General features: G+C 39.8%; 2 protein-coding genes across 11 annotated transcripts in view; both read right to left on the bottom strand.

Annotated features, from left to right (window-relative positions):
- LOC117775031 (sorbin and SH3 domain-containing protein 1) overlaps positions 1–7,069 on the bottom strand; it is a 40,753-nt gene extending 33,684 nt beyond the window's left edge. For all 9 annotated transcript variants that reach the window (XM_034607772.1, XM_034607774.1, XM_034607773.1 and 6 more), the window contains exon 1: positions 6,935–7,069. The gene's annotated coding sequence lies outside the window, so the exon portion shown is untranslated. The remainder of the gene's footprint in view (positions 1–6,934) is intronic.
- A 1,759-nt stretch (positions 7,070–8,828) lies between these two features.
- Positions 8,829–24,769, bottom strand: part of pik3ap1 (phosphoinositide-3-kinase adaptor protein 1) — a 33,070-nt gene continuing 17,129 nt past the window's right edge. For both annotated transcript variants that reach the window (XM_034609010.1, XM_034609009.1), the window contains 17 exons: positions 19,096–19,333; positions 17,824–18,249; positions 17,094–17,335; positions 16,748–16,892; positions 16,500–16,642; positions 16,272–16,404; positions 15,854–16,050; positions 15,146–15,320; positions 14,986–15,048; positions 14,631–14,888; positions 14,474–14,530; positions 13,755–13,948; positions 13,588–13,660; positions 13,286–13,453; positions 11,778–11,848; positions 10,988–11,091; positions 8,829–9,247 (listed from right to left, as the gene is read on the bottom strand). In XM_034609010.1, coding sequence (XP_034464901.1) covers positions 9,133–9,247; positions 10,988–11,091; positions 11,778–11,848; positions 13,286–13,453; positions 13,588–13,660; positions 13,755–13,948; positions 14,474–14,530; positions 14,631–14,888; positions 14,986–15,048; positions 15,146–15,320; positions 15,854–16,050; positions 16,272–16,404; positions 16,500–16,642; positions 16,748–16,892; positions 17,094–17,335; positions 17,824–18,249; positions 19,096–19,126 — 2,595 coding nt within the window. In that variant the 5' untranslated portion in view covers positions 19,127–19,333 and the 3' untranslated portion in view covers positions 8,829–9,132. The remainder of the gene's footprint in view (positions 9,248–10,987; positions 11,092–11,777; positions 11,849–13,285; positions 13,454–13,587; positions 13,661–13,754; positions 13,949–14,473; positions 14,531–14,630; positions 14,889–14,985; positions 15,049–15,145; positions 15,321–15,853; positions 16,051–16,271; positions 16,405–16,499; positions 16,643–16,747; positions 16,893–17,093; positions 17,336–17,823; positions 18,250–19,095; positions 19,334–24,769) is intronic.

Here is a 24,769-nt window from a genome sequence, read left to right on the forward strand (position 1 = left end):
TCAAGTTTTGTAAAATATGTTTATTGGCTTTGAGGAGGATCAATTTTGTTGCAAAACGTATTCCAAATATATCTCGCAATGTTGTCAAGTCATAAAAATGTTATGGATCCACCCTGTTATCTGGATCCACACCAAAAATGTCATGGATTCTTCCCTGACCTATACCGCATCCTTTCATAAGCTTTCTTGGAAATCTGTTCAGTTGCTTTTGTGTAATCTTGCTTGAAAACAAACAAACCAACAAAAAAACTGGTGAAAACTTCCATATTAACACATGCATGGACAATTAACTGGATGGTATCCAACAAATTCATCTAACTGTACTAGATAGAGTATTTTTATGGGAATAGAATTTTCCCTGACTTGATTTATGAGTTCAATATCTTACCCGGTGAACCACAGTATTCTCTGCTGGCAGCAACAGTCACTTTATCGGAATCAGGCTCCAGATTCTCTCTGTCTGTCCCATCTGAACTCTAAACAAAGCCGGGGAGGGTGGCTCCAAGTTGAACTATGATGTGTTTCACACAGGGGGGTCTATGCCATGTTAACACAAAAGAGCTCTCATCACACGCTCAGCTGTACTGTGGCTGCAGAGAAAGGGCCATTACATAACACCATTTGACTTCTGCTTTGTCAACAAATGGCAGAGAGGGGAGAAGCCTTTCCAGCGCTGCGCGTGAATCCCACCAAACAGCTCCAAACATGGCTCGAAAGGGCCGCTCCGGAGCAGCGGCTTATCCCCCTAATTGAGAAGAGACCCCCACCTACCCCTGCACCCTCCCGACTCTCTTCCATAAACAGCTTCCACACCGGACAGCGGCCTGGGATTCTACACATTCCTCAGCCCAGCTATTTGAAGTTCATTTCAAACAACTGCAGCATAAAAGGAAATGTATGTAACTTACACACCGCGGCCATTATGGGCCTTGGAGCAGGATTATGCATTCATGTCGATAATGGATGGAGATTAAGCCGAGACTATACACTGCTTCTATGCCTTTGAATTCTTTAAGCCTTGCCTAATGAAGAGACTGAGACCTAACAAGTTTATAGTTATCTTACAGTGTCAGTGTCATTACGAGGGCTTGTTTTGACCCTATAGGAATAGAACTCGAATAAGGAATAAAACGTTTTGAGAGAGAAACAAAAAGCACCAATCACACCGAGCCACTGAAAGATGTGTCCCTGCTTGGAGAGGCCTGCAGCCTGCCAGCGTGTCCTTGAGAAGCCCTGACAGTTGTTGGACGTGAGCATGGCCAGATCCCTGTGCTGCGACAGGGAACACTTGGCCGGCACATGTGAAGGTCCCGAGGAAGGCAGCAGCGCCTGTTACCGACACTGTGTTGGAGAGCCAGGCTGCTTACAACGTGCCTGCTAGGCTTCTAGAGCCAGTGAAATAAGAATGTCAATGAGCCGACAGTTTACCCAGGGTGCTACATCTTCACAGCGAGGGCTTCTGGCTTCACTCCAGGAGTGAGTGCGCTTGGCTCACAGGGCCCGAGTAAGGATAAACATTAAACTGAATATTCAAGTAGTTCTGCGGCATCTCTTCGGGGGACTCTCTCTGAGTTTATTTTGTAAGCGGCGGCGCTGTGTGAAAAGTTCAAAGTGAGAAAAGCTTATGAGCAAATAAGGACATAATAACAACAAATATCAATAACAGAAATATCCCCAACAACCACATTGTTGAGATAATATAGTGCCATTTAATTTAGGAATATGAATAAGAGACACGCATGACATGCATTTAATGTCACTAGATAATGAGCTCAGCTGTGCACCAGAGATTCCTCCTGGCTTAGATAACAGGGCGTTCCACACGAGGTGAGCTGCAGTGATGATTCAAATCATTGTCTGAGAGGGTGCTGAAAGTGAGTCCTCATCTCTACTGGATATTTTGTCCCCCAACGTGGATTGGAAGCTCTGAGTGTGTTCCCTAATATAACTCAGCGAGCGCCTGTGTGACACGACTACTTGATAATTGAGTCATAGGATATGGCGGCTAAACGTGAATATAAACGGCGATGTGATAATCCAGCAATTTTAAGTGCTATGAAGGTATCCTCGTGTGAAATGAGCATGCAGCGAGTCCCCCATCATCTGTCTATTTCAGGAATGCCGAGCCCAGTCTGACTCGCCCCGTCACACCCAGACACAAACACAACAGGCATCAATAACAGCCTGACTGCACAGGCGACAAAACACATTTCATATTTTCATGGCTGTTTCTTACATATTGCAGTAATTATATAAACATGCAAAGCGTTAGTGTCACTTCGTAAATCCTGTTTTGGTTTGATGTATACGAACATGCTGATTCGTATTAAATCATCTGCCAACGACGGCCATTATGCCGTTGTTTTCCATCATCTGTCTCTGACATGAAACGCAGGGGAGAGAGGTGGAGCTGCTGGTGGTGGAGGTTGGGGGGGGGGGGAGTGCTGCTTAAATCCATCACCAAAGCATAAATTGTCTTTTCACTGCCTTGTTTACATGCGTCCATGATCAGGGGACTTCTTTGTGTCATGGACCCTGAAAAGCCAAAGCATAACACTTCACTTCACCAGCCACTTCAGCCAATGGCGGCAGATGGAGAAAGTCGACTGAGGGGAGAGAGGAGGGGGTTGCTAAGCAACCTGTTGTAACATTAACATGGAGTGAAAACAGAAACCTGGTGTCTGGCTGAAGCATCCGGCCCGATCCGAAGCCATGTGTTATTCAGTAAAGACAAGGCTGCGTGTCACTACAAAGGTTTTTGTCATTGCTAATATCCATCTTCACTACACAGCTGTCACACATGAACTCAGACCAATGAATAGAGATGATTTTAATAAATAATGTATATGCCTCAGGAAAGAGAAGAATTTATTTAAATTGCATGGCTATTGTCAAGGTTAATTCTGTATTAAATCTAATGACACTGATAATGCTATATTTAAATTTCCCAAGAAAAAAACGCATATCTCAAACAGTCCATTATTTTTGTTTTATGAGTCATATTTCCAACCTTCTTTTTCAGACTTGAAACTTCATTGTCTGTTTTCAAATTATCTCTCAAAACATACTTTTACCGAGTAGCTTTTACTGAATGTTTTTAGCTATTAATTGCTTCCTTTATCCTATTATTTGCCACTACTTTTAAAATATGTATTATTTTATTTGTTGTCCTTGATTTAAGATTTTGTCTTATATAATTTGCTGCCTTTGATTTGAAATGTTATTGTATTGTTTTGCTTGTTGCCTCTGATGTCTTGAACTCTTGATTTCATTTATCCCTCTTGTTGAGAAGTGCAATATAAATAAAAGTTATGAAACAAAAGAGATCATCTTCCAAAAGAATGAAGACCAGGTGATCTGGAGAACATCTGTCTTTCGCAAATCTTTGAAATTCAGTTGTGAGATTTATGTTTCTGTGGGGTCACTCCTCTCAAATCTGGGGGACCTGTGTAACGTGACTCTGAACCGTCCTTATAAAATATTAACTATGCTGGGTTCATACCAACAGGTCGCATCTTTACTCTGCAGGTTATCAGTCTTAAAATGCAACACTTTGACCACGATTTAATCTGTCTTAGAAAATTTAAGCTCTAGATGTTACAGGCTTATAAAAGCAAGAGACAAATTCAAATTTGAGGTGTTGTAATGGAAAATAGTTATTGTTCAGAAAGAAAACCGCCCTTGAAAACGTCATATTCTTTACAGATGATTTCATCTAAAATAAAGAAGTTCCTTAAAAAGATCAACTGTGCTATTGGAACCAGGGTGGTACATTAATGTTGCATATAATTACTTCTTACTTAAGTTCATATGCAGTTAATATTTGACTTTACTCAACAATATGCGGAAAAAGTCACAAGAGTTTGATTGCTCTTTGAGTGACTGAGTGAGGAAATGGCTCACGGCTGAGCTGCTGGGTTGACTGATGTATCTGTTCCTTTTACACATCACGCACACCTATCCCTATCTCTGTGTAAACACCTACAACTCCTCTGCTCACAAGCTGTAAACCAGGAGCCTGCTCCACATAATGCTCCACTACAGCTGAGTCAATACTCCTGTGAGCCTGAAAAACGTGTCTTCCACAGGCAGCAGTGAGCACAAGCTCTGCCTTCAGGGAGATTGAAATATGTCAGTGACAAAACTCTTAAAGGAAACACAACAGAAACTCTTCGAGGCTTGTTCAAACATACACAAAGTCCTTTGACATGTAATGCGCCAATGGATGTCCTCTGTTCTTTCTGAGCAAACACCAGATACAGTATCTCGAACAACTGCGTCCAGTACGAAAACATGATTAGAGTACGACATTCTGTGTCGTCCCTGTGACAAAACACTTAAACAAGTAGTTCTGAGAAAATCAGTCCGACTGCTTTGCCTCTGTTATCGAAGCTGTTTGATTAATTATTTGTGTTGGGGTTAATATTTTATCGAGCTTGATTAGCGTCATGTTACACGGATCCTTTGGAGTAGAGAAAAAAAAGAAATGATCATTGAAGTAAAATTGTGAATGAAAACACAGGCAGAGATAAATGCATCTGCAGAGGTTTTAGAGGAGAATGACACAGCTCACTGATTGGGGAGCAACTCATTTTTGTAAGGAGGGTGTTGATTTAAATGTACAATATGTGACTTTGGCTGCTGGGGGTCTCTCAGTCTAAACAGCAAAAGACCTAAGCTGTGTCTCAATTCACGGGCTGTATCCTTCAGGGGCTGCATTTGAACATAGATTGCGTCACAGCGGCACAACTAGGTTGTCCCATTTCGAACGCTCCTTCAAATGTGGCCGACAAATGCCATGAGAAACAAAGGCTCCAACAGGTGGATCCTTCCCGGCCCCAACCTATCCCAGGATTCACTACGCTTCAGCGATGGACTGTTTATTAAAAGAGGCAATGACGCAAGTGACCAGAGGTCCGACGCTTGAGTATCACACTCAACCGAACAGCGAACGGTATGGGGCATTAAAACTTTCTACTCGCGTAAACTTCAGCTCTGTTGCTAGGCAACAGCAATCAGGACGGGACGAGCTGGCGATGACAATCACGAAAAAGCTTCTGTAGACCAGACCTTCTCATTCTGGTTCGGCCTTCGCGGTCTATGCTGCCAACTCCGGAGGCGGTCTTCACTAGCCGGGTAAAACACGTCCTCCAAATGAGACTCTCTCAAGCTCCAGTTTGATGACATCGTGACGTACCGTGGAATTCATGGATGAGGTAATGCAAAATGTTATTCATGTGACACACCAAATGGCAATGAATAACTGTGATCCATTACCAGTGACCAATACAAAATATGGAAGGAAAAAACTGTTCACTGGCTTACTGGTTAACACGGTCTTTTTCCTTCATGTTGTTTGCCCCAAGCAGACATGATGCAATTAAATGGTGACCAAAGTCCTGTTATCTTGAATCAAATTGGGGTTTCCTCTGGTTTTGAACATTGTTGGAAACATTTTGGATCATGTAAGTACACAACTCAACACAATATATAACATAGGTCTAGTAGTTTTTTAAACCTTTTAATGAAGAACTGTTACATATTATATCTTGAATTCCCTTTTTTTTTACTGGGAATTAATAGCTATAATAAACTGACATAGAGTTAAAGTTAAAGGACAGTTTCTGACAAAGGGATAATTAGGATATAAAAACATGGAACTTCAGAACAGCTCTCACATCGAGTGTTTTATCTTGGTGGAAATTTATCTTGTTTGGTTTTAGTATTTATCTGGTACTCATATCTCATATAACTGTGTAAAATACGTCACTTGATACATATAACTTTGGACATTGTTAAAAAGTCTTTCCTGACATCTTAGAAGAACCAAAATATATGAAGTAGAGGCAAGTATTTATTTATTGTGTGTTCCTGTTTGACTCCACACGCGTGCTGTGAGCCAGTTGTCCATGTCACATGCTGTTCATTATTTGGACTCAGCCAGACCTGTTTGTCAGACTCGAACATGAAGTTTAACATTCACGTCCACTACTTCTACTGCAGTTACACAACACAGCTGCTCACTCAGTCACGCACACACAAAATACGCCACTGGGATGAATAGGAAATCAGATATATCCCTCGGATAATAAACATTACAACTTGTTTTATTACTTCATAACAATGTTGTATTTTTTCTTGAACTGCAGTGTGAAACAGCTTTAATTACTTCTACATTAACTGCATTTTCACTGTCTGGATAAATCTGTCAAATAAATGCTACAGTCTAATGTGACAACACTGTGATAAAATGACAGTGAAACACTATTCAATAAACTCTTCCCAGCACCTCCATGCCGCATAACATGCATTCCATTAAGAGCATGGTGTTGATGTCACAGCCTTATTGTATGCATGTGGAGTAGCTCTGCTCTCAGTGACTCACAATGACAACCGCTCACAGTGACACGCCACTGATGCCTGACAAGTTAAAACAGACAACCACACCAGAAACGATCCGTTTTTTTGAAATGATAGCAGGCAGTGAGCAAAGTGAGGCAGCTTTTAATTCCCTGACTTGAGTATTTGGGGGGTTTTCTCCTGGGTGTTCAGCCTCAGAGTGCGGCACCCATGGCGGGTCGCAGTCCCACTGTATCTACGGATCTGTGTTTGCTGCAGTAACTGTCCCAAAGCCAGAGCCAGGGAGCCAGAGCCCAACTGCTCAGATGCCAAATCAAAACAAACAAAAAAATCGACGGATTCATATAGAGGCACTTTATATTGGATGGAAGCTGCTGACTTGACATCACCAGGACTGGGTGATTGATGAGAGATGTATTAAGTGCTGCTGCTGCGGAAATAAAACAAAGTCAGCTGGAAAAGGGAAATAAATAAAGAAGGGCAATGGGATAATACTACTAATGAAGATAAAATTAGAACTCCTTGAAAAGGCAGTGCAGAAGCCGCATGCTGCAGTGATGGGGAGCATGCTTACCTCGGTGTGATGGTAATCCAGTGTCGCTGCTGCAGAGCCGCACACCTCACTGGGCTGTGCGCGCGCTCAGCTCCTCTCCAGCAGCAGCAGCAGCGTCCCGTCACAGCTCCGCACGCACCAGCCTCCACGGCCTAGGCTGCGTCAACACCGCCGAGCACCTTCACAATAAAAGCACAAGAAAAGGAACCCATTGGCTCCAGCTGCAGTTGTAGTGGCCACATTCACATATTCGGACTTAAAGCAAGAATCTGTTAATATATAACTGGGTACTTGGGGCAACTGAGCAAGTCGTAAACACAACTCAGGCATATCATTACCTTGCAAAGTTAATGGCTAATGTTTTAGTTCACTTTGGACAATCAGGGGATGGGGGGGATCGTAAACATTTAGACTTTAAGAAGTCATGGTCCGGTCAATTTGGTGCATTAAAAGGGATGGTTCACCCAAAAATGAAAATGCCCTCATTATCTACTCATCACTATGCCGATGGAGGGGTGGGTGAAGTGTTTGAGTCCAGAAAACACTTTTGCAGTTTCAGGAGTAAACAGTGTTGCAGCCAAATCCAAAACAATTGAAGTAATTGGAGACCACTTCTTCAGACGCTTGAGCGTGTGTGCCCCCCCCCCCATTTGGCTACAACTCCAGAAGTGTTTTGTGGAGTGAAACATTTCACCCACCCCTCCATCGGCATCGTGGTAAGTAGATAATGAATACATTTTCTTTTTTGGGTGAACTATCCCTTTAAGTCCAATATTCACTCTCCTTTTAGCTCCATTTCAGTCTCCACCAACTGCTGAGAAAAGCCTAAAATCTGGCTTTTAAGCAGATAAATGTTCTGTGTTCACTTGCTTGTTAATAACGTTGACTTTGGTTTGGACCTAAGGAGGTGGCGTAGCCAACAGTGGGTTTTAATTTATGTTTTTATCTGACAGGAATAGTGAGAATGACCAAAGTCAGTAAAGTTGGGTCCATATAATTAATATAATGAGCTGAAACATGTTAAAATGCTCCATACGTTAAGCTGCTGTAACAGCTGTACTGAAATGTCTACCATGACAAATCGGACATTTTGGAGGATCCATCACTAAAACATCGCAATTTAGTCTAACTAATAAATCTAAATGTGACTTAATTCAGTGCATGTCTCAATCTTTTTCCCTTCATGATTATATTATCTTCACTGATTGATTTATACAGTGTATTACACACCCTCACTGACTCACAGACAATAATAAACACAAGAATAACATTGTGACATGATTTTACTTTGAAGGTTTTGACCAGAAGTCCTAGCTGGCAACACTCTCTCACACTCTGTACACGATTTCCTCAGAGGACTTATAGACAGTAGACAGTTTTACACTCATTCATTTATATCAATAAAATAACAAGTAATTTGCTATTTAATCAAACTGCTGCAAACTTAATGAGATAAAATCACTGGGAAAAGTTTTCACATACATGGAAGAATATGTCAGTCCACCTTTACAGGACAGAGAATAGCGAGCACCACCAAGTGGCCAAACCTCATATTGCACGAGAAATAAATCAATACTGGTGGGAAACGAGCCACTTAAAATAGTGATGATTCAAGACTACATGAGGAAAATACAATATTATATTTCATTGTGAAATTCAGTACTTACATGAAGACACAACTAAACAGACCTCCTACAAGAACTTCATAAAGGTGGTCATTTAAAGTGTATAATGGTGACAGCATTTGATGAAAAATAGATGGAATATAATTTAATGTAAGTGCTACCATACAAAATATACATTTATTTTGCAAAATGAACTACATTAACATCCCTGGCCATGATTAAATACAAATAATACTTTAAATACAACAAGGGATTTTTATACTTCACCTCATTACAATCCCCATCCCAAAAAACTTTCATCAGTTTTATTATATCACACCGATGAAGAAAAAAAACATACCACAACATATACATGCTAAGTATCACTCACATATCCATAGAAATTATGGGAATTGAATACTTTTTTTAGGTAAACTGATACATCAAATGAATACAAGAAAAATCAAACAAACAACTGGGTCTGTAGGGATTCTTCTCATTAAATTGTGGTTATCTACAGAAGAAATATCTTTTCAACACATATTTCCTTCTTACAAGAAAACAACCTGCAGCTATGAAGACAAAACCCAGGAAAAATCAGCATTAGTCGACCAATCACCGCAGGCGACGAGGTACAGGAGGTGCTACTGTTTGTCTGTTAGGCGGTCTTTGAGGAAGTGCTCGAGTAGGGTAGGATATGTAGCGCTCATGCACCATATTCTCTGGAACCCTGCGACAAAGAAAGCACTGTGAGGCCGCTGCAATGATGACATATAAACTCCCAGACTCTGAAAGTTGTGGTTAAAACTATACACCTAATAGCCTACGATTTATTTCTTACAGATATTAAAACTTACCGGTTGGGTAACCTACACTTAATACTTGGTAACAATAATAATAGTAATATAAAGAATTATATTTGTGGAAGATTTTTTTATAGTGAGATTGCTCTTCTTACCGAGAACAGCAGGGAGAAGTTACGACAGAAGAGGTGATGTTAAGATAAGACGCAGGAAAGCAAACTGTGCAGCGGATAAAAGCTTGTGATGTTTTCTCATACTTTTCTCAGCTGATAATCTTATGCACGGAAATCACTGTTCCAAAACACTGAGCCTTAAAACAGATATAGCACTTGGGGTGTGGACATTAATAGTATGAAAAAGAGAACAAACAGTTTCTATAAACAAAATGTGGTCTCTCTGCTCTCATTCAGATAAGAATGCTGTTTCAGCTTTCTTATCCCACACAATTGTTTAAATAACATGTGTACTGACATAAATGTAACAAATTAAATTACATTTGAATGTCTGATCAGGTAGGAAAAGGTCATTTAATGACAACGATATAAATACTTTGCATTAGAGTCAAAAGCTATAGTTATAGAGATTGAGGTCACTGCTACTCTGCTCAACCAGTTAAATTTAGATTTATATATTAAACCTAAAGTTCTGATGTTCACTGCAAGCTGCTTTTCTGAAACATATTTCTTGTTGCTGTTATATCTTAATTATAATTTAACATGGTTTACTTTTAAAACATAAAGAAATAATTATATCTGTAGTTCTGACGTCTTAAGAAATTAAAAGACACCTACTGCTCACAAAAAAAGATTCTTCTTGCACAAGAACATCATATCAGTTTATACTGTTTATATTCCACTATCATTAACGATGATCAGACTGCCGAGCTTCTCAAAGCTGCAGGAATTGGTCATGGCTGTTGTTCACAATGAAACCATTTCCAGAGTCACTTTAATTTTGACTTTTATTGTAAAGTATATTTAATATGTACATTGTCAGATCTGTGTAAGGGAGGTGTTTATCTTTACACACAGCATGAACATGAACGCCTTCACGGCTTCGCCTTCCTCCCTACAGCACAGCTGTGAACCACTGGTGTGTAAACATTTCCTCTTTCTTCTCTGGTCACACTCATGACAACCTGCAGAATCTCTATTGGTCTCAACATCTTATGATCGCAATCATAATTGATATATGATATACACTGAATTGTCAGTTAAGTTGGTACATCTCACTAAAACTAAGGCAACCTAATACAAAAGCCCTGCAGTAAATCCCCCCCTCATGAAGATCATCATTATTGGTCTTGACTGAAACCCTGTTAGCTGTGTTGATTCAACTGTATCATAGTTTTTTGGAAGATATATTGTATGTTTCTGTTGAACTGCATTGCATTATGTCCACAGTTGTTTCATATGTTGTCCATCTGAATCCATAACGTTATTATCAGTTAGTGATGGGATCTCTCCTGCCGTGACGCCTGTCAACAGGGTGACGTTCTGACCAATAAGACCGTTCATTTTTATCTCAAGTGCACACCTATAAAGTTTTGTGACTGTTTCTTGTACAGTTGCGATTCTATTGCAGTGACAGACACCTGCCAAAGTACTAAAAACCTCCTACTGTAGTTGTTCTGGCTAGTGGCCAGTGGCCGGTGGCTGTAGACTGACCTTTCTGGGATCCGCGGAGGAATCCTGGGTGGAGGCATGTCGGGTGCAGCATCAGATGGCCTCAGAGGTCGTGTTGAAGGAGGAGGGAGTTTTTCGAAATTGTCCTTTAAAAAAAGATTTAACATCTACTGTGATTGCTTCTAAAACTTGCAAACAAAACATTTTGACAAATCCAACAATAATCTGTTGTAACTTTACAGCTCAAATTGATTAGTGGATCAAAACAAATTAAACTACAACATTATGATGATTAATTAATGGTTTAAGGCTATTTTAAAACAGAAAACACACAAACTCTTCACTTCCTCATTCTCTTTTCTTGATAATGTAGGACAGTAGATTGAAAATCTTTGGGTATGAGACTGCTGTAAGTCAAAAACAAGTAATCGGAAGACATTACCTTTGGTTTTAATCAGTTCAATTAAAAAAGTCAGATTTATCAATATAGAAAGTAGTTAGTTAAAGATCCATCTGCCTTTGCCTTTTATAGATATTCAGTAACACCCTTGTAATACTCACTTCGGATTATAGTCTGACAAGTGAATTCTGAGAAAGTATTGAGCAATGTATTCCAAGATTCAAATATTTCACAAGAGCAAAATGTGGGTCTTATCGCAGGATATATGTTGTTCTGCTGCACATGTAGTTACGTGCAGAACAAAAGGCCAGATGTGGCACCACAAGTAAAAAGTGAAGGTGCAGTTTGGTTTGGCTGTAGCACTTTCTATTTTAAAATGATGTAAGTTTGCACTGAAGACTCAAAGGCTTCTGATGTTAATTGTGAACTCACCTCAACCTCAGGCTCCGTGCCGCTGCTGCAGCTTTGAACGCTGTGAGTGCTGAGTCTGTTGCTTTCAGTACCTGAGGTAAAGAGAAAACACGTGATTTCCAGGGTGTGAGTTTAGAGCATGTGGTGAGATCAATTGTGAGACGTTATGGTTGTCAACAAGTCTGGAGGAGGGATTAGAGCGAGATTAAACAAAAAACAACAGGGAGACAATATATGAGAAACACGAAGCTGTTGATATTAACCTGAATGCACAGTTTGACTTTTTAATTTTTTGTGTGCACATTTCGGATATATCTACACAACATTTATAAAATATAGTTCTTTTTTACATAAATAAATCCTAGGTCATACCAATGCTCATTGTATTCTAAGCCAGCTAGCTTAAAAACAACATATAAAATATGTAGAGAAATTAACACAAATAATATAACTTAAACAAACAGCGTTTAAGTCTCTGACAAAACCCTTTTAGTTCTTGTCAAAAGTCTTGAACAAAGAACCTGTAATTTGTGGGGAATTCACGTTTCTTCTGGAAATTAGATTATTTTTCTTTTAGCTTAACTGTAATTAAAGTAATTCACACACATTTTAATATCTCAGACCAGTTTTCTAAGGGCAAAGAACTGAATCAGTTTTACTTACTGAAGAGTTCTTAGGAAATCTGTTGTGTCCAGAATCAACAGAACAAGTATGAATCTCCTCAAAACCAAACACCCAAAGATCCCTGCTCGTTCTTTCGCCTATTTGATATCCTTTAAATTCAAAGGGAGTGTTAAAGTAGTGTTAAGATCTGATGGGGAAGTCTGTTTTCGAAATTACTTGTGTGGGTGAAGTTGTGTGCTTAACAGGAATTTCAAAACATTACGGTAGATCAAAATTATCAACACTGGGAGAAATCCCTAGCAAATCAGGTTGCTTGTCATAAGGGATTTCAAGCAATTTATTGAAGAAATGACAGAGTTCCGTAGCCTGCTGTGAAATTTAAGTTTGTTTCTATCTACCTGATGTATCTAGCATCATACAGTAATTAAACAGAATGAAGAAGCTATGGTAACCGGAGGGGCTAAACGTTATATTTGAATAAGTCAGAAGAAATGTATCTATTAAGGCAGATTGAAGAAGAAGCTGGAAGTTGAATATGCATCCCCTCCTCTCACATCTGCAAATACTGGTGCTTCTTATGTCACCACTGCCTCCAAGTGCCGCTATAACATGTGAGTATAAACTTTTTTCCTGAACTTGTTGAAAACTTCCTGGATCTGCCCCCTGTTCCAGACCTGCAGCAAAATGTAATGGTCTTTTCCCTGACCCATGCGTGTGGCATGGGTCAGGGAAAAGACCATTACATTTTGAAGTTCTGTGGAAATCCATCCGGTTTTTTTGATGTAATCTTGGTTACAAAGAAACAAACGGACAGGGGTGAAAACCTAACCTATTCAGTGGAGGTAACAACTGGAACTGTTGTTACCTCCACTGAATCATGAAGAAGGAAAAGGATTAAGACTTACTTGATGTGCTGGACGTGCTACCTGTCTTCCAGCTTCCTCTCTGGATAGTATGAGGAACAGGAGGGGGCGGGGCCTCGATTCTGGGCGCTGGCTCATACACTGCACACTCTATTGCCATACTGGAGCCCCAGTATGAGTTCCTCTGCATTGGAGCGCTTATCTCATAATCTAAGAGCAGAGAGACCTCGTCAAACATGAGCTTCTCTTAAAAATGTTAGAACAGTAAGATGCGGCCATTATCACTCCATAGTTAAGATATATGTATCCCAAATAAATACATTTAGATCCAAAATATAAATTACCAAGGTCTTTTCCTGTCTTCTCTCTCTCTTTGTGACGCCTGGTGATGCTGTCGCGTAATTTCTTCAGATTTTCCTTCGGAAAAAAACACCACACACACACACAACACACATTAGATCTATTCGTTGACCACACCAAACAGACCATAAAGTTAGTATAGTCAATACACCTGCTGATAGCGTATGGAATTCGCCCTCCGCTCATGGTCAAACTGCCAGGACTTGAACTCCTGGACGGCCTCATCCACAGTAATTTCTCCCACTTTCACCCTCTCCTGCAGAGATATGAGCTGCCTCTGTCCAGGGGTCTTCATCCCAGCATAGGGGTCATACACAGGTGTTGGGGCCTCCGACACAGGCCGAACTGCACGGGTGGAAAAATCAAACTTACATTTTACAACTGAAATTTTCCACAATGCATTATTTCATGCCCAAGGAGAACACAGGATGGCATTGCTTGGTTTTTCTAGTGTGTTGGTAAGGAGGCTGTGTCTCATTTTAGTTTTTTTGCAGAGAGGGGGCAAGTTATCTTTGTCTTTAGTAGTAGTTACAGTAACAGTAACAGCTGATCCGCCTATAGGGACTTTTCATCCACCTCCTTGAAAAGACAAAATGAAAATGTACAACTGCTTTGTACTCTGAAACTGAAACAACTGAAGGCTACCACAGGTTCCCTTTCATGTTTGGAAGGGAGGGGTGAGGTGTTCTACACACATATTCTACACACTGAACCTTTAAAGCACGTGTCTCTGTCATCACTGAGGTTGTTTATCTGATTGGTCTTATAAACTGTAAATACATACAATGCAATACGATACAATACAATGGGATGTACTGGACATGATAAAACACAAAACGATGCTCATTGTCGTTTTAAACTGTGTTTTACCTGCAGGATTTCCCATCTCCACTGTTTTACTCTGGGATGTCCCTTTATCTGAAAACACTGTCAAAAAATATCAAGTCATCATTTTTGCCAGGTGAGCAGTTTTAAGAAATCTGATGTGTAAAAAGAACATTGTGGGTGACATGAAAACAAAAAGTACCTCTAGAGATGTATTTCATGGTTTCTTCAATCTCAGGCTCGTCCTCCGATCTGGGGATGGGTGCTGGTGGACGGTTCTGGATTAATGGGATACAGATGCAATTTGCATCCACAATATCGTAGATGTCCTCTGGGAAAAGGTTGTAGGGATCCTCCTCTTCTTCTTCAGTTTGTTCTAAGTCATTCTGATTGTCTTTTGGCTCATCTTCACTTTGAGGCTGCTCATTGTTGTCCTGGGTAACAATGTCGTGAGGTTTTGCTGGAGGATAAAGTGTCATCACATGAGTCAAACTTTATTCTATATTCACAATATTTCTATTTAATATCATTACTTTGAAAGTTGTTTAAAAGTCTACCTTGGAAAAACTTCCTCAGCATAGCTTCTTCAGGGTTCTCATCGACTACATTCATCGACTCATCTGATGAAAACAGCACAGTGATCATCAGTAACATTTTAACCCACAAGTTTTACAATTTCAATAAAAAAATCTATAAATAAAATCATGTTCATCTTACATAGGTCCTCTGCACATTCAGGGTCGATCCCCAGCATTGACTCATAAATGTCTTCTGAACAACCTGAATACTTCATCATGATTTCCCGAGATGTAGTTCTAGTTGTCATGGGTTCATACACCTCTGCAGCCTCCTCAGTGTCCTCAAAGTGCGACTTGACCATATCGGCTGTCACCTATATTTGTTTGAACAGAGGAAACAGGCAGACAATGACTAAATAGATATGAGAACCTGAGGATGAATCCAAATTTCTCTGCATTCACAGACTTAAGAGGATGCAAATATTGGATTTGGCAACTCTTGCAAACAGTTTTGTTTGTATTTTTATATTTTATATTTTTTTTTATATTTTATACCTTTATTTGACAGGGACATTGGAGATAGACAGGAAATGGCGGGGATGAGAAAAGAGGATTTAAATGCAGCAAACGGCCCGGCCAGACTCGCTGCTCAAATCATATATTATTAGAAAAAGAATACTTTGAACTGAGTTAAAGTGTCACAAATGTCAGTTCATGTCCACAAAAAAGAATTAGGCCCTATATTCCCGTATCATAGAGCATTTCTTGCCTTGGCCGTGCAGCATCCTTGCACTTTGCAAGTCTGTAAGATGCACATTTGGATTCATCGTGACTGTCAGAGGAAAATGTCCAAAACATTGTTCGATACTACATAAAAAGAAGAAAAGGCTTCCATCATCTGACTTACAACAAATTCGTCCATGAACTGTCTGAGATCCAGGAAGCCACTCTTCTCTGCCAGTGTGTTTGGGTAGTCTCCGTGCTTATTCATCACGCTGTAAGCCTGCAGAGCCCCGGGACACTGAAGGAGAATGGTGGTCAGCTTCTTCAGGCCGTACTTAGCAGCAAAGTGGAGCAGCGTGGGAAGCTCCACATCACGCTGATCTGCGAAAAAAGCAACAAAAAGTAATCAGATATAATGTATGACTTTATGTTGACTCCTAAAAGATGCTTTTACTTTCTGTGGTTTCATTGTTAAAGATCAAACTGCAATGATGCAACATTTTATAGTTGTTGTGCAACAACAGCAGATCTGTCGCCAACTCCAAGGAAGGATGCCTCAAAAATTAGTAACTAACAGAACTAAATTAGAGTGCTGTGCTCACATGCCGCCATATTGTCTTCTTCAATCTGTCTGATTCCAAAGAGCTGAAAACCAGTTTCAGGCATTCTGGATTTGAATGAGTCAGTTAGCATGTTGTCCAGTGACTGTGTTGCATTCGACGTCAAGTCGAAGGCCTGAAAGTAATACAAAAAAAAAAAAAAGTGACACAACTACATGAGATACTAAACTAACAAAATAATCCTGTCAAATACGATGTTCCATGTCTCACCTGGCAGATGAAGCTAACAGGATCAATGGCCTTTTCAAGAAACCGACTGACTTCCCCCATACTGGTATAATAAGTAACAGGCTTCAAGCTGACGCGAGCACCATCGATGTGCATGGCGAGTGAGACCACTCCAGCAGGCATAGCTGATGAAAACAAGAAAACAAAGAGATTCACATTTTGCTTTTCATAAACATGAACTCAATGTGTGATCACAGTTTATGGTCACATGACTTCCTGTAGATACTTGCCAGGTGCAGCAACACTTATGGTGTAGTCATTCTCCACTAAGCCCGTGAGAATTTTTGCAGCTTCACTTTCAGATGAGAACTCCACCTGTGGTGTCAACTGGGGATCTAGTTTCTGCGAGAAAATGATGAACAGCATCTCCTGTTGCTTAAACAAGAAGGGAAATCAGAATTAACAAAACTGTCATGTAATTATTTTACAGAGGACTTTATAAGTTCTCATCTAGAAAACAAGTATTAGTATAAGTAGTCTTTCTCACAGTATTAAATTAAGAAAAAGCTGAAATGAATGTTGCATAACACCTATATTACAAAAAGTATCACCTGCTTTTAATAGTTTCAGTCTTACCCCACAGAGAACTCTGCTTGGTTGAACAGTGACACAGGTGAGTTGCGACGGCGCACTAACTTCCTCACTAAATGAATTCCTTGTGCCTGCAGGTTTTTCTTCATCCTTCAGGACAGTTTCTTTTCGCTCCTCTGACACCACTTCCTCCTTTTTGGTGGGAATTTCAGACGACGAAGCTGCTGCGATGTGCAACTCTGGTGCAGCTGCAGTTTCACTCTCATGTACAGCCTCCACACGTCTGCCTAAGAATAGGAAGATTGTTATAAAACATCTATAACTTTTATAGGTATTTAAATATTCAAAATAAAATAAAGCTGTTTTTATTTAGCCTTTAATTATCCAGCAAGGGCTTAAGGCCACATTGTCACATATCCCTGAAGATAGTTTTGGTTTCACCAAGTAGGTTGTTTTCACCCCCTGTGCATGTGTATGGTTGGTTGGTTGGTTTGTTTGTTAGTTAGCAGGATTAAATCTACTGGACAGATTACCATGAAACTTGGTGGAAGGATGTGTATGTGTCAGGGAAGATCCCATTCAATTTTGAGTTTGTCTTTTTTAATTTGGCTGAAATTACCCTTTAAGAGATTAATATATATATATTAATACCATTAATATTAAATGGTTTAAATCTGCTAAGATCAGCTTCAGCTATATAATTATACTGATAACATTCAAGTGTGAAATCTGAAAAGGCACACAAAATAACGAAGTGTAATTATATGTCGCGTACTGTCAGTGATGGCCTCCAAAATGGTGGAGACGTAGACATCACAGTCATCTTCAGAACAGATTTTTCTCCAGCTGTGCCAGTCGTCAAATCTCTCTGTCTGTACGTGTTCCTCTGAGAGGCCGCACAGCAGCACGACCACCCTGTGTGGTGGGTGAAGGAGTCTGTGAAGTGCACCCTGTAGGTCAGCTTCACAGAGCATGTCCAGGAATGCTACCGAGAGGAGCAGCACGATGCACTTGCAACTGTGGAAGTGTTCAAAGTTATATCCGTGGAGCTGATCTGTTGGGCCGACCGAGTACAGCAAAATAGACCTTTTGCGGAATTTTCGAGAAGATTTCAAGATCTGCTGCAAATACGCCGCCCATTCCTGAGCTTCGGCTGTGTGCAGGATTACCACCTCGTATGCTGAGGGGGATTTGGAATTTGCTGAAAAAACAAACAAACCAAGAAATCAGTTTGTGTCCAGTACATACATTCAAACAGCCTCATTTCCAAAACATTACATTGAAAAATATTGGGCATTAACTACTCTAAATGACTCACTGAACACCAACATGAAGCATGAATCAGAATCCTGTAATCAGCTCAAACATTACACTAATGACTCTGGTGAAATTATGTGTTGGTTTCCACGTCGCAGCAGGTAAGTGTTTGTCGTGGAAAGGCTCCACAACACAGCAGCTGTCCGGCTGTGGAATGTCAAGGTGACTGTGGTTGGAGAATGAATGTCCGATTTGTTTGATATTCCAGCGCAGAGTCAACAAGTAGCTGTGCAAACATGGCGCTGTGTCAACACTGGTCAGAGTAATTTAGTTTGACTCATTACAGTGTTTAATCAGGTCAAGTTCACCTCTGTACACGCTAACTGGGGGAGAAACCCAACGCCAGTATTCACCTTCATCACAGTTCCCACTGACAGCGTGGCACAGGGACTTGCCATCGGTTTATTAATGGATTGATAACATGACTCACTTGAATTTAGACATCTTGGAAAACACAAAATAGCAGCACATGTAGCAGCACAGCAAAGCTAAGATGCTAGCTTCCTCTTTTTTTTTTTTATTAAGTTCGAGAAATAATGATTAATTAAAGGTTAGGTTAAAAAAGTTAATTTAAATACACATCATATTTCAAAAGAGATTATATAAATGACTAAATAAAAGTAACAACTTTAAAGTGCTGTCTTTATGTAGCTACAGCATGTATGTTAGTTATATACACAAACTGAAACTATAACTTGACAGAAAGTTATAAAGGATAGGTCATATTTACCTAATTCAACACACGAGACGGTTTCTTCCATGGCTGTGAAGGAGTCGTTAAGTGCCCAGAGTCACCGAACAAGAAGCATCATTTGCCCAAATATGTCCTTTCAGCTTGTCAAGTTTACTGGAACTCCTTTCCTCTTCAACTGAGACTACAACAGCTTTCACCAGCAGTACGCTTTTTTTCTCAGCTGTATTAATAGCAACAACTCAGTTTCCTGATTTTGGTGACACTGGCCCACTTCCTGAAACAGATGAAGAAGTGAGAAAATGCACCACTGTCGTGTCAGAATGTGCAACATCTCTGCGTTTACACTGGCTGCAGTTGTTGATTAGTGAGGGCTGCAGGAGGGTTCAGTTCGGAGGGACTGTTGAATTTAGAGACGTATGGACAAATAATTCATAATAATAAAAATTGACAATAAGTATTTCTAGTTTTTTTTTATATAGGAAATACAATTGATGCACTTTTGCTATGTTCTCAAAATTACTGCAAACACACACACATACACGATCAATTCACCTGTTGCTTGGGTGACATGCCTCTTCTTCTTTTCACTTCCTTAACAAGGTGTTTCACAGTGAGGATACTGATACTGTGAGACTAACTATACCTCAAATCAATAAAATACACACGTTCATCTCTAAACGGTCCAACAATGATTACGTTAACCCAAATGTAAGACTCTAGTAGTTGCTGATGTCAGAGTTAATGCTAAACTAGACTATGTGGTGCACTATTCATGAAAATATAAGACTGATCATGGGCCAGGATCTTCCCCACAAACACTTGTTTTATATGTCCTTAGGGATCCATCCCCTCTAAGCAGCCTGCCTATGCCTCTAGAAGACTGGATTCACACAACACTATTATGTTGGGTTGGAAGATTATTGTTAGAGAGTGGAAATCTGTTGATTTACCTTCGGGACATGTATGGTTCTCTCAGCTTGGAGCCGTCACAGCCTATGAGAAACTGTCTTTTAGGATTAGTTATCATGTGGATAGATATAGTTTGAAATGGAACAAGTACCTACAATAAAAAAAAAGCCTTTGAAACGTGTCACAATCTGGTTGCAGTCCTTTTATATGTAAATTACCTGTAATTGTAATGTATCAAATATGCTCCATACTGCTTTGACTCTGAACCCCTTTGCTGACATTGTAATTTAGATTAATAATAATGCTATTATTATTTTTAATCATGACGTATTTTAATTGGTGTGTATACATGAATGTGTGTGCGTATATATATATATATATATATATATATATACATACATTGTGGCTGTTATTGTATGAAAACCGAAGAAAGCGTTCACCATAAGCATCAACATAAAAGAATGTAACTTGTAATGTGATTATGTCTGTTCATTATTATGATTATATCTTGAATCAAGTGAAGTTACTTGTATGCTCAAATACTGATGGACGATTGCACACATGTACACAACATACGCCCACGTGGACACACAATGAATTTCAGACGAACTGCATGAATGAGCCAGTGAGCTGAATGAATCATCTGAATGTGGAAATTATTTCTCAGAATGTGAACAGCTGATTGCAACAACACTAGGCACCACACTCTAATGTCCACTAGAGGGCAGCAGACAATCACTTACATTGACGAACACAGAGTCCCCATCACTGGTGACAGAGCAGACAACAAACAGAAGAAGTTGGTGGTCAGTACAGCAGAGGGACCCACTAACCTTTATACAGCTGTGGTAAGACATTTAAACATAACTTTTCCATGTTACTTTGGGTTTTATTGAACTTTTTTTGGCCACAGTGACTGAACAACACACCGCAGTTTATATAACCACAGGGAGCTGGCTTGTTTGTCTGTACGTGGAAGTAACACAACTGGGAAAAAAAGCTATTTCTAACACCAGCTCTCTCTCATTTGTTTAAGATAATATTAGTGTGGAAGACTCAACCAAAGAAAACAGGACCATGCCACATCAGAGGAGGGAAACTGGTTGTGCTACGGCAGGCCGGGAGGATGACTGCACCCTTCTGGATGGACACACACATATGTTCTGTGGTAATGTGGACGCACACTGCCTTACTTTGAAAAGATTGACTTACATTGACGTGGAAAGATGACAACGTCATGACATTTATGGAGTTTGACCTTTGGATTCAGGAGGGGTTTGGACTTCTATGTCTGAAATGTATAATACACTGTACTATATTTACCAACTGACAATTTATTTAATTCAATCATGCTGCATTGGAAAAGTATTGAAGGCAACACTTGAGGTGCATTTCCCTGACACAGCTCAAAATAATAACAATTAATAATAATCACAATAAATGTCACATTATTATTTCTTAAGTTTAACGACAAAGTTTTGCTTCTTAGTGGAGGTTGAGGTTTTTAAATTATTTTTGGGCGGCAAAACATTTTACAAATCTGAGGTTAATCAATTAAGTGTTAAACCTCCTCACTGTGCTTACACGTTGCATAAGCATTATATCGACATTTAGTAGAATTTTGTTATATTGCTATTGATGAAAATTATATGGCTGTAATTATTGATTTAGTTTTATTCCTCAGCTCAGAACCATTGAACCAATTATAGTTAATGAGGTAAAAAGTAATAAACACTCATGAGTGATCATTTTATCATCATCATCATCATTTTATCATCATCATCATCATTATTGTATGAGAACTGATGAACCTGATCTCAGCATCTGCAACAGATTTTTATCACTGCCGTCAACAAAACACCAGAGCATCCCATCCCTTACATTCCAAACTCTTGTTGAATCAGTCGAGAAGCCGTTCTTGGTGGTTCGTTTTTGTTGGGTTTTGTTTTATTTTGGCAACAACAGTGTGTAGGTTTGTCCTGCCCTCAGTCCTCAGGCTCTGTAAACACAGTTAGAAAATCACCAAGCGTATAGTTGCTTGTCTAACCACTAATTTCAGCCACAAAATCAATTTGTACAGCTTTGCTTTTCTCCAATAATACAATTTGTTGTGTTTCTGCTCTGACCTCTTTCAACAATGTGGACCTTTTTAATGGCAGCAGCAAAAGTTCACCCTCTGACTTCTGAAGCTGCCTGTGAAGAGCAGGGTGATCCATGACCCGTCTTTAAGTACAATTTCCTGTAGAAAGAGAATCCCCTAATTTCTCCTAACTCTGCCATTAGCTACCATAAGCATGACCGGCCCGTTACCTTTTGTTTGGGATCCCTTGAAACCACTATCTTTTAGGTGGCTCAAATCAAATCCCTGCAGCCTGAGTTTAATAAGAGAATATTTTTGCCCCTATATTTTAACCTTGTTATCCAATATCCTGTCTTTTTAGTCCGCAGTGTGTTTTCAGCACACAGAGCAACGGTGCCAGAGAGGGTGCGTCAGTTCACAACAGAGGCCTGACATCCTGTCTGTTGGAGCACAAAAGTTCATGTGTGGACTAACAGATTTGTAAGAATCTGCTATACTGGCATTGGATTAGTCGAATTAAAAGTTTACGACTGACTGAGCCTTTATTTTTAGTTTTACTCTACCTGAGCCATGGATAGATGTTTGTTGCTTTGGTCGATGGATAGACTCGATATGGGATTATTCAATTATTGTCTGATTGATTTTATGAGGAAATGCACTTTTAATGCTTTAAGATAAATAATTAAACCTGAGTAGAAAGGATTGTGCGACTTCTCTGAACTAACTCATTGTTACTCAGAGTCCTGAAATCTCTTTTGTAGCTGTCAGACACATGATTGCTGTAACATGGGGACTGCATTTGTCCACATAATGTGCCTCCCAGGTGAAAACTTTGTGTTTCCACAAAGGTCATTTCAGAGGAACAGAAGAAACACGGGCATGTTTTAAATGGATGGCAGTGGATTTTTGCACGTTGAAACACTTTCATGAGCTCATGAAATTCTCTGAGTTCACAGTGAAGCGTGTAATTCCACAATGACAGAGGAAGATTGAAAATATCAAAACTGAAGTTACTAAGCACCGAGCACTCCAAGGCAGGAGGCTGCGACAGAGGGGGAGCAGAGTTCTGTACATCTAATATTGCAGGCATAATGGTCATGTTACCGTCTCATTTACTGTACTTCCCCATGCTGGAAAATGCTCTACCTTATATCTGCACTGCCTCTGAGGCTGTTTTGGAGACTTAAAGTGGAGGAAACCAGAAACAAAAGGCACAATCCGAGGACATGGAGTGCAATCTTGAAATGGAAAACTGAAATGGGGAAATGCTCTCTCGCTGAAATGTTATTTGGACGGTAGCCTGCATAAGAAAAGAACTGTGTTTGGTTTCTCATTGAGAGTCACCAGCAGGGCTCATTGTGATAAGAAAATAAGTCTAATGTTACCTGATCTGGTATAATGTGGACCAATTACCACTCCATTGCACTTCATTACAGGACTGTAATAGGGCCGGGGGTCAGTGCTTGAGATGGAGTAGCAGAGTGAGTCGTCATTGATAATATGATAAAAACTGACAGTGAGAGGCCCCTCCGACAAATTATTGAAATTTACAGTTGATAGGGAAACACTATAACCTCATTTGGTAAGCAGCTGGCAAGCAGTTGTACAAAGCAGGTCCTCTAACACAATGAGAGGCTTATGGAGAGAGGGAAATCCAAAACTATCACAGAATAGTTTTAGACTCCCGCTCATTGGCTTCTGGCACTCAGTGTACGTATTCGCTTTTTAGAAAATATCTAAAGTCACACAGACCACTGAAGTGGACGGTATGTTTCCCTCCAGCAGGTGGATTGTGGAGTCATTCTGTGGAACGGCATAACCCATCATTATATGTCGCAACAAAAATACGCTGACAATTTTTTTTTGCTAGAACAGACAAATCAAATCCGAGTACCGTTATTTTTATTCCTAGTGTGTCTCCAGAGTGCAACAGAGAGAGGCGAATAAAATATAAACTAACCACTGCGCTGCTGGAAATGGTATAGCAACCATTTGTTTGCCTCGGTTAAAGTGCCTCCATTTGAGGCGCCTTGAATAAATACATCAAATAAACTGCCATCAGACATACATTTTCAATCCATCAAGGTAATCAGATTCTGTTTACCTGAATGGGAACTATTGTAAAATGTTATTAAAAAACTTAAATGGAGTTTAGGTGTAGAATAGCTAGGCAGAGGAAATGATGAGCAAACAGCAGGATAAGATTCCAATTACTATTAAACAAGCATTGCATTGACTAGTAAAGAGGAAAATAGCTTTGACATTTTCCACAGCTGGAACTCCCACCTGACGGGCTTTGTCGTACGAGAGCACGGCAAATTCAATTCAGAGGCTTTTAGACATAAGGCTGTCAAAGCATTTGTCTGAAATATACTGCTGCATTTTCAATTATTAGACCTGCAGTAAACATCTATATGAGTGGTTCAAAACTCAATGGTCATTGTGTAATTGTATTTATAAACATGAAAAACTGAATCAAACAGAAAAGACATAAGGCAATACAGGCGTCTCTTCCAGCTCTTACCACTGTGACTGAAGCACATCCCAGTATTAAGAATTCAACAAGGCCATAAAGTCATTACCTTGTACTGAAGGAAATATAATTTATGAATCATTTGGAAGCCCAGTTAAGTTTATCTCATATATCTAAATAGGCAATATATTGAATGCATGCTTCAATGATCAAAACTGTTGTGGAACAACTTATCAAGCAGCCATCTT

The sequence above is a fragment of the Hippoglossus hippoglossus genome, chromosome 15, assembly GCF_009819705.1.
Source record: "Hippoglossus hippoglossus isolate fHipHip1 chromosome 15, fHipHip1.pri, whole genome shotgun sequence".
NCBI classification, from domain to species: Eukaryota; Metazoa; Chordata; class Actinopteri; order Pleuronectiformes; family Pleuronectidae; genus Hippoglossus; species Hippoglossus hippoglossus.